Source organism: Solanum pennellii, chromosome 6 (genome assembly GCF_001406875.1).
Source record: "Solanum pennellii chromosome 6, SPENNV200".
In the NCBI taxonomy this organism is placed as follows: domain Eukaryota; kingdom Viridiplantae; phylum Streptophyta; class Magnoliopsida; order Solanales; family Solanaceae; genus Solanum; species Solanum pennellii.
In genome coordinates this window covers 54885923-54897937 of record NC_028642.1, presented here as the reverse complement: position 1 = coordinate 54897937, position 12015 = coordinate 54885923, and the positions used below count along the sequence as shown (strand labels likewise).

The 12015-nt window shown below is 33.4% G+C and overlaps 2 protein-coding genes and 1 non-coding gene across 3 annotated transcripts; 1 reads left to right on the top strand and 2 right to left on the bottom strand.

Moving 5' to 3' along the window:
- Positions 1-658: 658 nt before the first annotated feature.
- LOC107023662 (BTB/POZ and TAZ domain-containing protein 1-like) lies at positions 659-4123 on the top strand. Its single transcript, XM_015224421.1, has 5 exons — positions 659-873; positions 1083-1216; positions 1913-2216; positions 2431-2747; positions 3664-4123. Exons 1-5 carry the CDS (start codon positions 757-759, stop codon positions 3839-3841), a joined length of 1050 nt encoding a protein of 349 aa, XP_015079907.1. The 5' UTR covers positions 659-756; the 3' UTR covers positions 3842-4123.
- A 2536-nt stretch (positions 4124-6659) lies between these two features.
- On the bottom strand, positions 6660-6731 carry TRNAT-UGU. Its single transcript has one exon. It is a non-coding gene; the product is annotated as a tRNA-Thr (tRNA).
- Positions 6732-7978: 1247 nt separating this feature from the next.
- On the bottom strand, positions 7979-10175 carry LOC107021528 (leucine-rich repeat receptor-like serine/threonine/tyrosine-protein kinase SOBIR1). Its single transcript, XM_015222205.2, is given in 2 exon segments — positions 7979-8684; positions 8687-10175. Coding segments are annotated over 2 exon segments (1875 nt in total). The 5' UTR covers positions 9993-10175; the 3' UTR covers positions 7979-8115.
- Between the last annotated feature and the right edge of the window lie 1840 nt (positions 10176-12015).

The following is a 12015-nucleotide window of genomic DNA, read 5'->3' as shown; positions in this document are numbered from 1 at the left end:
ATCTAAAATAAAATTGTTAATAATTTTTATATATTTTTTTTGTTTTCATATGATGATATAATCATTTTTATTTTAAATTATTTTTCATGAAATATAATACTTCAAATATTTCAAATTTCTTCTAATAAATCCTCCATTTTTCATAAAATGTTCACTTTTTCTATAATAATATCTAATATTTATTTTAAAAAATACTAATTACTTATAATCTATTTTTATATAAAATGAGACACCTTAAATTTGAGGGCCTAAGATAATATTTCTTTTAGACGTTGTAGAGCCACCCCTGGGTCAATTTAATCATTCACTAGTATTTCCTTTTGTCCAATTTATATAATATAAGAAGATTTAATCATTTAAAGAAATCAAAAAAGAAATTAATGATTGATTTATACTATTTTCAAATATAAGGATATCATAATTAACTATCACTATATATAAAATTCTAAAAAATATTAATCCGCAAGATTATTTACATTGTAATTTCTTTTTCGGACGCTATGTTCTCTTTTATATATTTAAAAAATTTAATAGCTCAATTAATTTAACGATTTAAATTATTAATATTTATTATTTCCTGTCCTGCCCAAATAATTGTTTTCTGGAGTACCAAAAAAGAATCTTCCACGTGCCGCCCTTTCGTTTCTGGAGTTGGCAAATGGCAACTCTGCGCTGCTTATAAATAGAGAGGGTTGGGTTATAGCCTTCTTCAAAAACTAAACACACTGAAAATTCCCAAAAGCAACTGTAATCACCATGTCATCCCTTAACTTTTCAGGCGATATCGATAAATTTTCCGGCGAAATGTCTGAGGTTGATGTCCAAATTGTCACCTCCGGCGGCCTCCGCATTCCGGCACATTCCGCCGTTCTGGTACGAAGACCTAAACTAACCACATGAAGTCTTAAATACTCGTTAAATCTATTAATTGCATGTTAATCTAAAACTATGTTAGTCTAGTGTATTAATGATTTATAATCAATTCACGCTGTGAAAACTCCGTGTTGGCTGTTCGAAAAATTGATATTAGTTGCGAATGATTTTGAGAAAAAAGTACTGATTTATGAGGAACGTATTTGTAGGCTGCTGCTTCGACGGTTCTGGAGAACATACTAGCTCGGCCGGGAAAGCGGCGGAGCTCCGAGAGAACGATTCGGATTCTTGGCGTGCCGTGCGACGCCGTTTCCGTGTTTATCCGGTTTCTCTATTCTTCCAAGTGAGTACACGAGATACACGCAAATCCGTTTAGTTTTCTTCATTTATTATTTTATTTTTGTTGATTTGGTAACCGTGTTCAAACTTCGAATCTAATTGGCTCCATCCAAGCTGGAATTTGACCACAAGAAGTAGATTATTTTAGGATTAAGTCTCGGTTGCTTCGTTGATTAGAAAATTGGTAGTTGGTATTCAAAGACTCATTATTTGATTTTCTTAATTTGTAAATTGTTTTGAAACTCGAATCTAATTGGTTCCATCCAAGCTGGAATTTGACCACAAGAAGTAGATTATTTTAGGGTGAAGTCTCGGTTCCTTCGTTGATCAGAGAATAGGTGGTTGATATTCAAAGACTAATCTGCATGCCTATTACTTAATTGCTTACGTGTGGTTCATTCATTGACTTGTAAATTCTTTAATCATATACTATTTGATGTTTTGATTGCTTCATATTGTGTTGGCCGCCTGCTAGATGCCTCGACCGACATCTTCGTTGTCATTGAAATGAATTACAAAAGGATTTATGTTATTTATGACCGTTAAACAACCAATATTGCTGACTCATTTGTAGCATGTTACTTACTCTCATATGGTCTAAAAGCTAATTAAAATATAAGAAACTTAAACAAAAACTTTTAATCAGTTAAATCCTTGCTAGAAAGAATGCTTAGAGTGACCAAATTGTCATTGTATTTAGGTGCACTGAAGAGCAGATGAAGAGACATGGGATCCATCTGCTAGCACTTTCTCATGTGTACTTGGTACCGCAGCTGAAGCAGAGATGCACAAAGGGGTTGGCCGAGCGATTGACGATTGAGAATGCTGTGGATTTGCTTCAACTTGCGAGACTATGTGATGCACCAGATCTATATCTTAAGAGTATGAAATTTTTGTCTAGCAATTTCAAGAAAGTTGAGGAGACTGAGGGCTGGAAATTCCTTCAACAGCATGATCCCTGGCTTGAACTTGAAATTCTACAGTTCATGGATGAGGCTGAGTTGGTACGTAATTATAACGTAATTGGCATATATCATACATCCCTTATTTAATAAAAGAATTTCTCTTGGAATTCATGTTATAATTTTTATTGTTGTCAAATTGATCATGACAGATAATAAGCTTGCCATGAAATCATTACATGGCATTTGTTTGCATCTCCTTTATCAGTCAAATGGCTGTGATTAGTGATTTTACATTGTAAATTTCTCATTATAGCGGAAGAAGAGGACAAGGAGACACAAACTGGAGCTGAGCTTGTATTTACAGCTAAGCGAAGCGATGGATTGTTTGGAGCACATTTGCACTGAAGGATGTACTAGTGTGGGGCCATTAGATAAAGAACCTTCCATCAAGAGGCAGCCATGTAGCAAGTTTGATACCTGCCAAGGGCTTCAGTTTCTGATTCGACATTTTGCTACTTGTAAGAGAAGGACCAATGGAGGTTGTTTGCGATGCAAGCGCATGTGGCAGATCCTAAGATTACACGCATCCATTTGTGACCAACCAAACGATTGCCAGGTTCCCCTTTGCAGGTAACCACCAACTGACTACTGAGTAACTAATTTTTTAATCAATTCATGTATTGTTGATCGCCCAATAGTGAATATCATTGATCGCACTAATTAGAATATGTACATCATCTTAGAGGTGTCATTGGTTGAGGCATGTCTATCTTGCTTAATTTGAATGATGGGTCCTGATCCATATACCCATTATGGTCTGTCATGTTCAATCTTGAAAACTTCTTAGGTGGCATGTCAGAGCTCAGATGTTATTATAGGTGATTTGTCTCGATAGAAGAAGCCAACAAATCAGCTGTCTTATTGATTTGTCCTTTTTTTTCTCCGATTCATGATTGAGCCATTTACTATCACTTTGGCCTTAAATTTGTGATGTAGACAGTCACAAGGAGGTTATCAATCCTGAACTGTCTTATAAGCTAGTGAAGATAAATCAACACTTAGTTACGGCTTACACAAAATTGTCAGCTGGCATGTGATTTTGTTCAATTTTGTGTGATGATTAGTCTAATCATGAAGATATTTTCTCCAAATTTCACTGAATGCCGGCATGGTTGAGATTGTTGTTGATGTGAAACACAACCATCCAAGTAGTAATAATTGATCCGTGGTCCCATTTCGACTAATACCCAGATGCACCTGTTGTAGACGGTATCAAAATGTAGACAGCGACAGGATCTGAAGGATTTTCTCCATTTGTCCAGTTCGTCAAGAAAATATCTCCCATGATTTCGAATAACTTTTTAACACGTTGGGTTGGTTAAGGTCAAAATCGCTTCATAACTATCAAGCTTAAAAATAACATGTTTGCCTTCTTTATCAGTAGGGGTCAATTTGAAACAGTAACTAATCGTCCTCTTTTTCTTGTTTCTGTTCTTGGTCAATATCGACTCTCGAGTATCTTACAGCCCCATATTTTACATTTCAGACAATTCAAATTGAAGGTGCAACAAAAGGGTGATGACGAGCTGTGGAAATCACTTGTTAGAAAGGTAGTGTCAGCCAGGGCAATGTCTTCTTTATCTCTGCCCAAAAGAAAGAGAGAAGAGGAACCAAAAATGGACTTAAACCATCATCAAGTGATGAACTTCAGGTTGGCAGCTTAGTGTCAAAAGTGTGTTTCATATCGTAAGGCGAACTTGATCTTTGTAAATAGACCATCAATGGAATGTAATTTAGTTTTTTACCATTTCATATTTCCTACTGTAGAGGCCTATTCTATATGTTTATTTATTATTTCTGAGTCAGTCCTTTAGTAGATGAAGAGTATTGTATCAACAAAAGAGTTGTATACAAAAAGAATAATTGTACAACTACTGTGTGGTAGTCTGTGTATATATATATCTTCATTTTGTGTAATAAAATTAGCCAACTATATGCTTCATATACTTGTTTTGTGCGCCTTTCTACTGTTTTCTGTCTTTGGAGAAACAGAAAAAAAAATGTGGTCGATCCCTAAAATTTGCAGGTTGCCTTTATTTTTTAAATTGCTAATGTGTGATATTATGAGATGACGAAAAACAAATTTTAGTATTACTGTAAGAATCGTCCCACTGCTTAACTAATGAAGAAGTCGAGAGATTTTTTGATGTCTCCAAAACCTTATCGCAATTTTTTGAGAAAAGACACTGATATTTCCAAAAAAAAGATCAGATAAGCTGCAGAGAAGGCCCAAAAGCAGCAAACTCCCACTGACCCTACTTTGATTATCATCTTTCGTCCAAGTGTCCCTTTAATTTAATGCTCATAAATAGGATTGGAAAACTTGAAACTAAAATAGTTTTTACCCTTTTGTGGAGGACACATATAGTTTTATATATTTATGTTCTTTGTACAAACGATAATATATTCATTAAAATTTATGAGTGAGTATAAAGAGGATAAAGTATACGTTTTCAGTGGATTCTCGACTCGATTATCAAAATAAATATTAAAAGAGAAAATAAAAATGGAGAAGCAAATCAACTTGTAAGATAATAATAACGACAATAGAATAATGCGATAACGTAAATTCAGTAGGGCGAATTAAGATCATTTGATTTGCACCATTAATATCTTTGAACACATCCAATTTTACTTTCTCTATCATGAAAATTGAAATGATGGCATGGTGATTTAAATGGACAATATTTTGATATTTTTCTTCTATCGAATCAAATCCTAACTCCTAAGTGGGACACTTGGTACTCATTACTCTAACTTGAGTGCACTAGTGGTACACTAATTCTTCCCTTCATTTCTATACACACATTTTATTTTATTGTTATCAATTTGTTTTCTACATCTCCCACCATCTCACTTTAACAAAAAAAGATATTTCAAAGTCATTTTTGGCAACCAAATACTATCATAACAACAATAATAATAACATACTCAATATAATTTCACAAACGGGCTTAATAACAACCAAATACTAAAACCCAAAAATAACCTTCTTTCACTTACATTTTCCTCCAATAGTCCATTTAAAATAGCTTCTAAATTTCAGAAAAGTTATTTGGGAAGAAATTCATCCTTGAATTAAATTAAGAATGATTAGATTTATATGATATAATGCATCTTATTAAAAATTAAAATCATATCGAAATAAGAAAGTAGAACATCCTTTTTAACATGGATTAAAAAAATGATTTAACACATAAATTGAGAGAAAAGAATATACTAGTAAAGTTTTGAAGGGAAAAGTTCCAAAAAAATTTCATAGTACATGGAATTTGGAGCTTAGATCTAGAAGACTTGTACAAAAAGAAGATTCCTTGGTGTGTTTTTTTTTAACTCAAGATTGGTGTAGTATGTGGCAGAGCCACCTCAGGTAAAGGGTATTCATTGATATTACTTTATTGAAAAATTATAATACTATTTTTAACTGAATTAAATTTTATTAATTTTCAAACTTTAAACCTGATTTGAATGAATTGTGACTTATTTGTCAAAGTTTTTGGACAAAATTAGAATGTACTCTTACAAAAACTTACTTTCAAGAGTCAAAAGTATTTGATTTAGTTAGATTTTTTTTTTTTTGGAAAAAATGAAATAGAAGTGTTTAATTTATACAAAGTAAAATATGAGAGCCACCTGATGTAAAGGGTATCAGTTGACATAACTTTGTTGAAAAATTATAGAACTATTTAACTGAATTAAATTTTATTAATTTTCAAACTTAGCCTAATTTGAATGAATTGTGACTTATTTGTCAAAGTTTTCGGGAAAAAAATAGACGTATTCTTACAAAAACTTAATTTCAAGAGTTAAAAGTAGGAAAATTTTCATAAATAGCCACTTAAAAAATAATTAATTACTCTCCATAGTTATAGTTTGTAATTACAATTTGTAGCTACATGTTATATCTTAAAAAATAATTAATTACTCTTCATAGCTATAGTTTGGTAATAACAATTTGTAGCTACATGTTATATGGAGGAGAGAGGCAAGCGAGACTGGGAGAGAGAGGAGAGAGGCGAGAGAGAGGGGGAAAAGAGTGGGAGAAAGGTGAATTGTATATGTATATTGGTTAGATAATTGTATATTATACATATATATTTGTATATATGGCAAGAGAGACTAGGAGAGGGAGGAGAGATACGAGAGAGACCGAGAGAGGAAGGAGAGAGGGCAGAGAGGTGAATTGTATATGTAGATAATTGTATATTATACACAAACATTTGTATATAGGGCAAGCGAGATCGAGAGAGGGAGCAGAGCGAAATTGAGAGAGGGGGCGAGAGAGGAAATTACATATGTATATAGGTTAAATAATTATATATTATAATATGTATTTGTATATTCAGCAGCGAACTATACATATATAAACATAATTAATTACAGTATATTCCCTTAAAAGTATTTGATTTAGTTAGTCTTTTTTTTTTCTTTTGGGTTGTGGGGGAATAAAACAGAAATGTTTAATGTGTACAAAATAAAAAATGCCCTCACGCAGGATCGAACTACGGACCTTCAGTTTACAAGACTGACGCTCTACCACTGAGCTATAAGGGCTTGTGTTCATCTTGTCTACTCTTTATTTATTTCAGTTTAATTTTATACTATTTGGCATTTTATTTGAATTGGATTGACTATTTCAAAAAAATTTATTTTGACTTTAGAGGTTTTGTCGATATTTATAATAATATCATGTAATGTGGTTTTTTCGATATTTATAATAATATTTTTAAATTATAATTTATAATTTAATTTAATAATTATAAAAAAAATATCATTTTTAAAAAAGTGGCGGGCCCGGCAAACCTGTAGCCCACGTACTTATGGATTGGGTTGATCATTTTCTGGCCCACACCAAAAATGGACTAACTCGACCGAACCCGTAAGATGTCAAAGCTTATATGAATTAGCCCGAATCGGATGGGCTAGCCCATATTAAGAGCTCTAATATACAACCTCACTTCAGCTAATAGTTTTCTCGGTCAAATATAATAGTAACTATCTATAGTTAATCGAAATTGAGCCTTCAAGCCGCCATATCATGTAATTCTATATTGGACTAAATATTGGATTCATAGTATTAAATTCCAAAATTCATAAATTTTTTAAAAGTTAAATTCATAATCCAAGTATACAGGATTTTGATTTGAATTTTGGGTTGGCCCAAACCCACCCAAACATGAGATAGGCTCAATGATATTTCACATTTTATGCATTTTTTTCTGCCTACCAAATGTTTGGAACATTCTATTGATTCAATTGAGTCAGCAATTAGCTTGCTCTGTAAGTTCTCAAATTTGTAAGCCAACTTGTGATTTAATTATAAGGATATGGTTATACATATTCATCAACGAACTTCCATACCTTTAAAGGGAACACTGGTTATGATCGTGTTACTTTATGTTTTGGAGAAAATTGATCCCTCAATCAAGTCCTAAATAGAAATGTCTTTAAGAGAAGAAGATAAATCACTTAGATTTGAAGCGAAATCCCTCCCTTTACAATCAAATGAATTTCAACCCCTCTTCGTTATTACTCTTGCACTAATCTCCGAAATCAAAGGTCAGTTAACTGGAGAGATTAGTATTGAACTATTGATTTGATGCTCCTTTGAAACTGGAGTTATGAATTGTCCACCTCATCAGCCCAAAGAGGTATTCTAAATTCTAAAACATGAGTCATCTTGATAAAAGCTAACTCATCTAGACTCCAATACTAATATTAAAAACTTGATCATACACATAACACATTGGGATATGTCTAGTTTGAAAAGAAGCAAATGATAATTGCATTTGGAGTTTTAGTTATTTAAGTAGCAAAGTTGAATGAATATTATTAACACTAAGATTTGACATGTATAACACAATTACAACAAAATATCAACTTGCAAAACTGAAAATACAGAACACATTCTTAGTTACATAACCAATGTATTGGTTATCTAATGCTTGATCTGAGTTAACATGCACCTAACATCCTTACTGTTAGGCCTCTCCTTTGGATTGTCGAGAGTACAAAAGCAAGCTATCTTGAGAACCAAAAGCATTTGTTCGTCGTATCCAGTTCCTAAAAGCTTAGGATCAATTGCTATTTTAGGATCGTCAGAAGTCATTACATTCCTCAGCCACTTAACTAAACTCATCTCAGAAGTATGTTGGAAAAAATCATCCGATGGACCCTTACCGATAACCAACACAGCTAGCACCACACCAAAGCTGTATATATCACACTTATCTGTAAACTTCAGTGTCTGATGATATTCTGGTGCAATAAATCCAACAGTTCCTGCAACATTTGAAGTCGTGATATGTGTATGAGCATCTGGAACTGCCTTTGCAAGGCCAAAATCAGCAATTCGAGCTTCCATGTCATCATCAAGTAGGATATTTGCTGGCTTTAAATCTCTGTGAATTATGCGTTGAGTATGGTTTATATGGAGATACTCGAGACCAGCAGCTACCCCCGCTGCAATTCTGTGTCGTCCCAACCAATCTAATTCCCTTGTGCCTTCTGGACTTGCTGCAGGATATCCTGTAAACTCCCATTTTTCATATATTCGTAGACCAAGTAATGACAGTCTGGCCTTGGCATATGCGCGAGTAATGGAAGCAGATTCCGGTGTCTGATTTGACCTACAATTTGAATTTCTGATTTAACTTGACGCATTTTCTTGTTCAACGCCTTAGTATCTTCCTCCGTGATCTCTGCAGCATCCATTGGGGATTGGATAATCTTCTTTATAGCTATAATCTTCCCATTACTCCCCGGTAACTCTGCTCTATAAACTTCTCCACAACCACCTTTTCCGATCATTTCAAGCGATGCCACTCCATCTTCCTTCTCTAAGAAAGCCAAGTCCTCGGCCTTCTTGATCAATGGACTATATATCGTTAAACTTGAATCGTTATTCCCTCTTCTTACGAAGAACATTACCATCTTGAATAGCAAGGAACAGAGCACAGCAGATATACCCCCAGCAAAAGTTCCAGCTAGGAAACCAAGAAACCAAGATCGTAACTTCCTTTTCTTGTTCTTACGTTTATGCACCACCGGTACAACACGATTGACAGGTGCTGGAGCTGGAGCTGGAGAAGAATCAGGTCCCATTGCAGATATCCTTGTTGAATTCTCAGCTAGAATGTAACGTTTAGGAACGCCATTGTTTCGATTCAAATCTGCTGATAAATGCTCAATTTGACTCATGACAGGTACTGGACCTTCAAGGAAACTATTCCCTGAAATGTTGAGAAAACGAAGATTTCGGAAAGATTTCAATGAAAATGGTATTTTTCCAGTGAACATATTATCAGCCAGAGACAGTTTTTCCAAATTAGGAAAGTACTTCAAGAAATCAAGATTCCCCGAAAACTCATTCGATGAAAAGTCAACTATCCTTAAACGGTTTAAAGCTGACAATTTGGATGGAATCTTCCCAGAAAATCTGTTCCTTTGAAGTTGAAGAATCTCTAAATTCCGACAATCAATAATCTGAACGGGGATTTGTTCAGATAGTTGATTGTCGGAAAGAGAAAGCTCTTTGAGCTCAGTGAGTTTGCCAATAGCAGAAGACAAAGTTCCCTTTAATCCATTGGATCTGAATACAATACGGGTAACTCTCAGAACTTGTGTTGTGTTACCCGGTCTACGCTCGCACGATATTCCTGCGAGCGTACACGGGTTGTTAACAGAAATGATGCCTAACTCCTTTTGTACAAGCAAAAGTGCAGCATGATCTGGTGCGTAAAGATTCAATCTTGCTTGAACAAAAAGGAAAAGGGTCACAACGTATAAAAGAAAAAAGTGGACATTTGAAGTCATTTGAGATTCTTGTTTTTCCGGTAAACCGGACAGAGAGGGAGGAGAGAAGTGAACGAGGGAAACTGTGGTAGTTGATGGATTTTTTCTCTAAGTGTGTATTGGTGGTTTTTATGAATCAGAAATGGCTGGCTGCATTGTAAGAAAAACGAGCGTAGACTTAAGCTTTACAAGTCAAGTTGAGACCGTGTGGAAAAAACTTGCCAATGCCTTATGTCCCACATTGTTTTTATATTAAATAAATTGTTTTTAAATATTTCCATGTATGGACTATTGAAATTTCTACACACCAATAATAAATGATAAATGGGGGTCAGCATCGGTAAACAATTTATTGGAAGACTAATGATTAATTTTCAATCTCTCTATCGATATGAAATTCTTAGCAGTTTAGTAATTTATAATAGCTAAGGGTTTTTTTTCTCTCTTTCATTTTATCATATAGGAAAAAGGAAAGATTACATTTATGGTTTAAGGTTTAAATTGACGATTTACAAACTTTCTAGTTGCAATATCGATATGTTATCATTATTTTTTTTGTTGGTGTTAGAGTTTATCACTTATCATCATGAAAAAAATTGATATAGCTAATAATAAGGGTATAACTTTATTCTTAAACTTAAGATATTGGAATAACGTCTTTTTCATAATTTGGGAAAATGTTATTTTCAATAGTTTACGTGACCTGTTGAACATCTCAAGATTAAAGAATATTTTGATACTTTATTTACACATTTAGTTATAACTTACAACCACAAGATTTAAGGGTCATTTGGTATGGGATGGTATCGACGGAGTTACCTCATAAGATTAGTTATTCTACCATATATATGAAATAACTTATCTCAATGTGCTACAACAAAGGGTGAGATAAATAATCTCGGGACAATCTAGCTAATACCCTTGAGTCTTGACCAAAATTAGGATAAAATGATTCTACATTTTAATATGAAATTATTATTTTTTGTCACTCATAACAAATAATTCCTAATAATCTTTTTTACTTTCTTAAATTTTGTATTCAGTCAAATTACGACAAATAAATTGAGATGGTAGGGTATACTATCATTTATTGGTTTGAACAATGTGTGAAAATAGGTCTTAGGCCTAACTCAAATCCCAAGGAGTCCACCCATCTCATTAATCAGCGATGTGGGACTTTTGTCATTCTTTAACACCCCACCTCACGCCCAGTGCTTAGCATATGGTACGTGGACAATTTTGATTTTGGGGGTCACAAAATCGGGTGAGACGGACCCTGCTCTGATACCATGTGAAATTAGGTCTTAGGCCTAACTCACACCCCAAAAGTTAGCTCAAACGAAGAAGGATTGCCTAAGCCTTATAAGGAGTCCAACCATCTCATTAACCATCTACGTGGGACTTTTTTCATTCTTAACACAATGAAGCTAATCATATTTATCACAAGCATTTTATATTTATTTATATCAAAGACTAAATTCATCATTATTCTAACTGGTTAATTTAGCCCACTGTGCCGTGCTGTTAAAGTAGTCAAAACATTTTATTTTTCCAAATTTGGTTTATAATGGATGGAACTTTCTTACTCACACTGTTACACATGAATAACACAAACGCGTGTGCATTATTTTTAATAATTAATAATAATAATAATAACAAAAACAATAATAGTAATACGGTAGGTAACACATGGAACTTTCTTACTTACACATGAATAACACAAACACATGTGAATTATTTTAAATATAGTAAAGTAATATGTTATATAATGTTAAAGTAGCATTTTCTTACTTGAATACCACATATAAATAAATTAACAACCCGCAAATTTTGAATTACTGCTTGATTGATTGACTATCTGAATTCTCACTTTATTTATGATTGTTTGATTAATTTTTTTATTTAATAAAAATATTAAGTGTGAACACTTTATTTTTAAAATCTATTTAAAATTATTAGCAGGACCACGTAGCTATTTAAACTTGCAAATAATAATTCGTATTTATCTTCCTAATTCATTAAACTAATCTTTCTTTGGAATTAT

Excerpts from the sequence above, each read along its gene's own strand:
- LOC107023662 (XM_015224421.1), top strand. The coding sequence starts at position 757 with ATGTCATCCCTTAACTTTTCAGGCGATATCGATAAATTTTCCGGCGAA. Across the intron at positions 874-1,082 it reads CGGCACATTCCGCCGTTCTG|GCTGCTGCTTCGACGGTTCT; the intron begins GTACGAAGACCT and ends ACGTATTTGTAG. Across the intron at positions 2,748-3,663 it reads TGCCAGGTTCCCCTTTGCAG|ACAATTCAAATTGAAGGTGC; the intron begins GTAACCACCAAC and ends TTTACATTTCAG.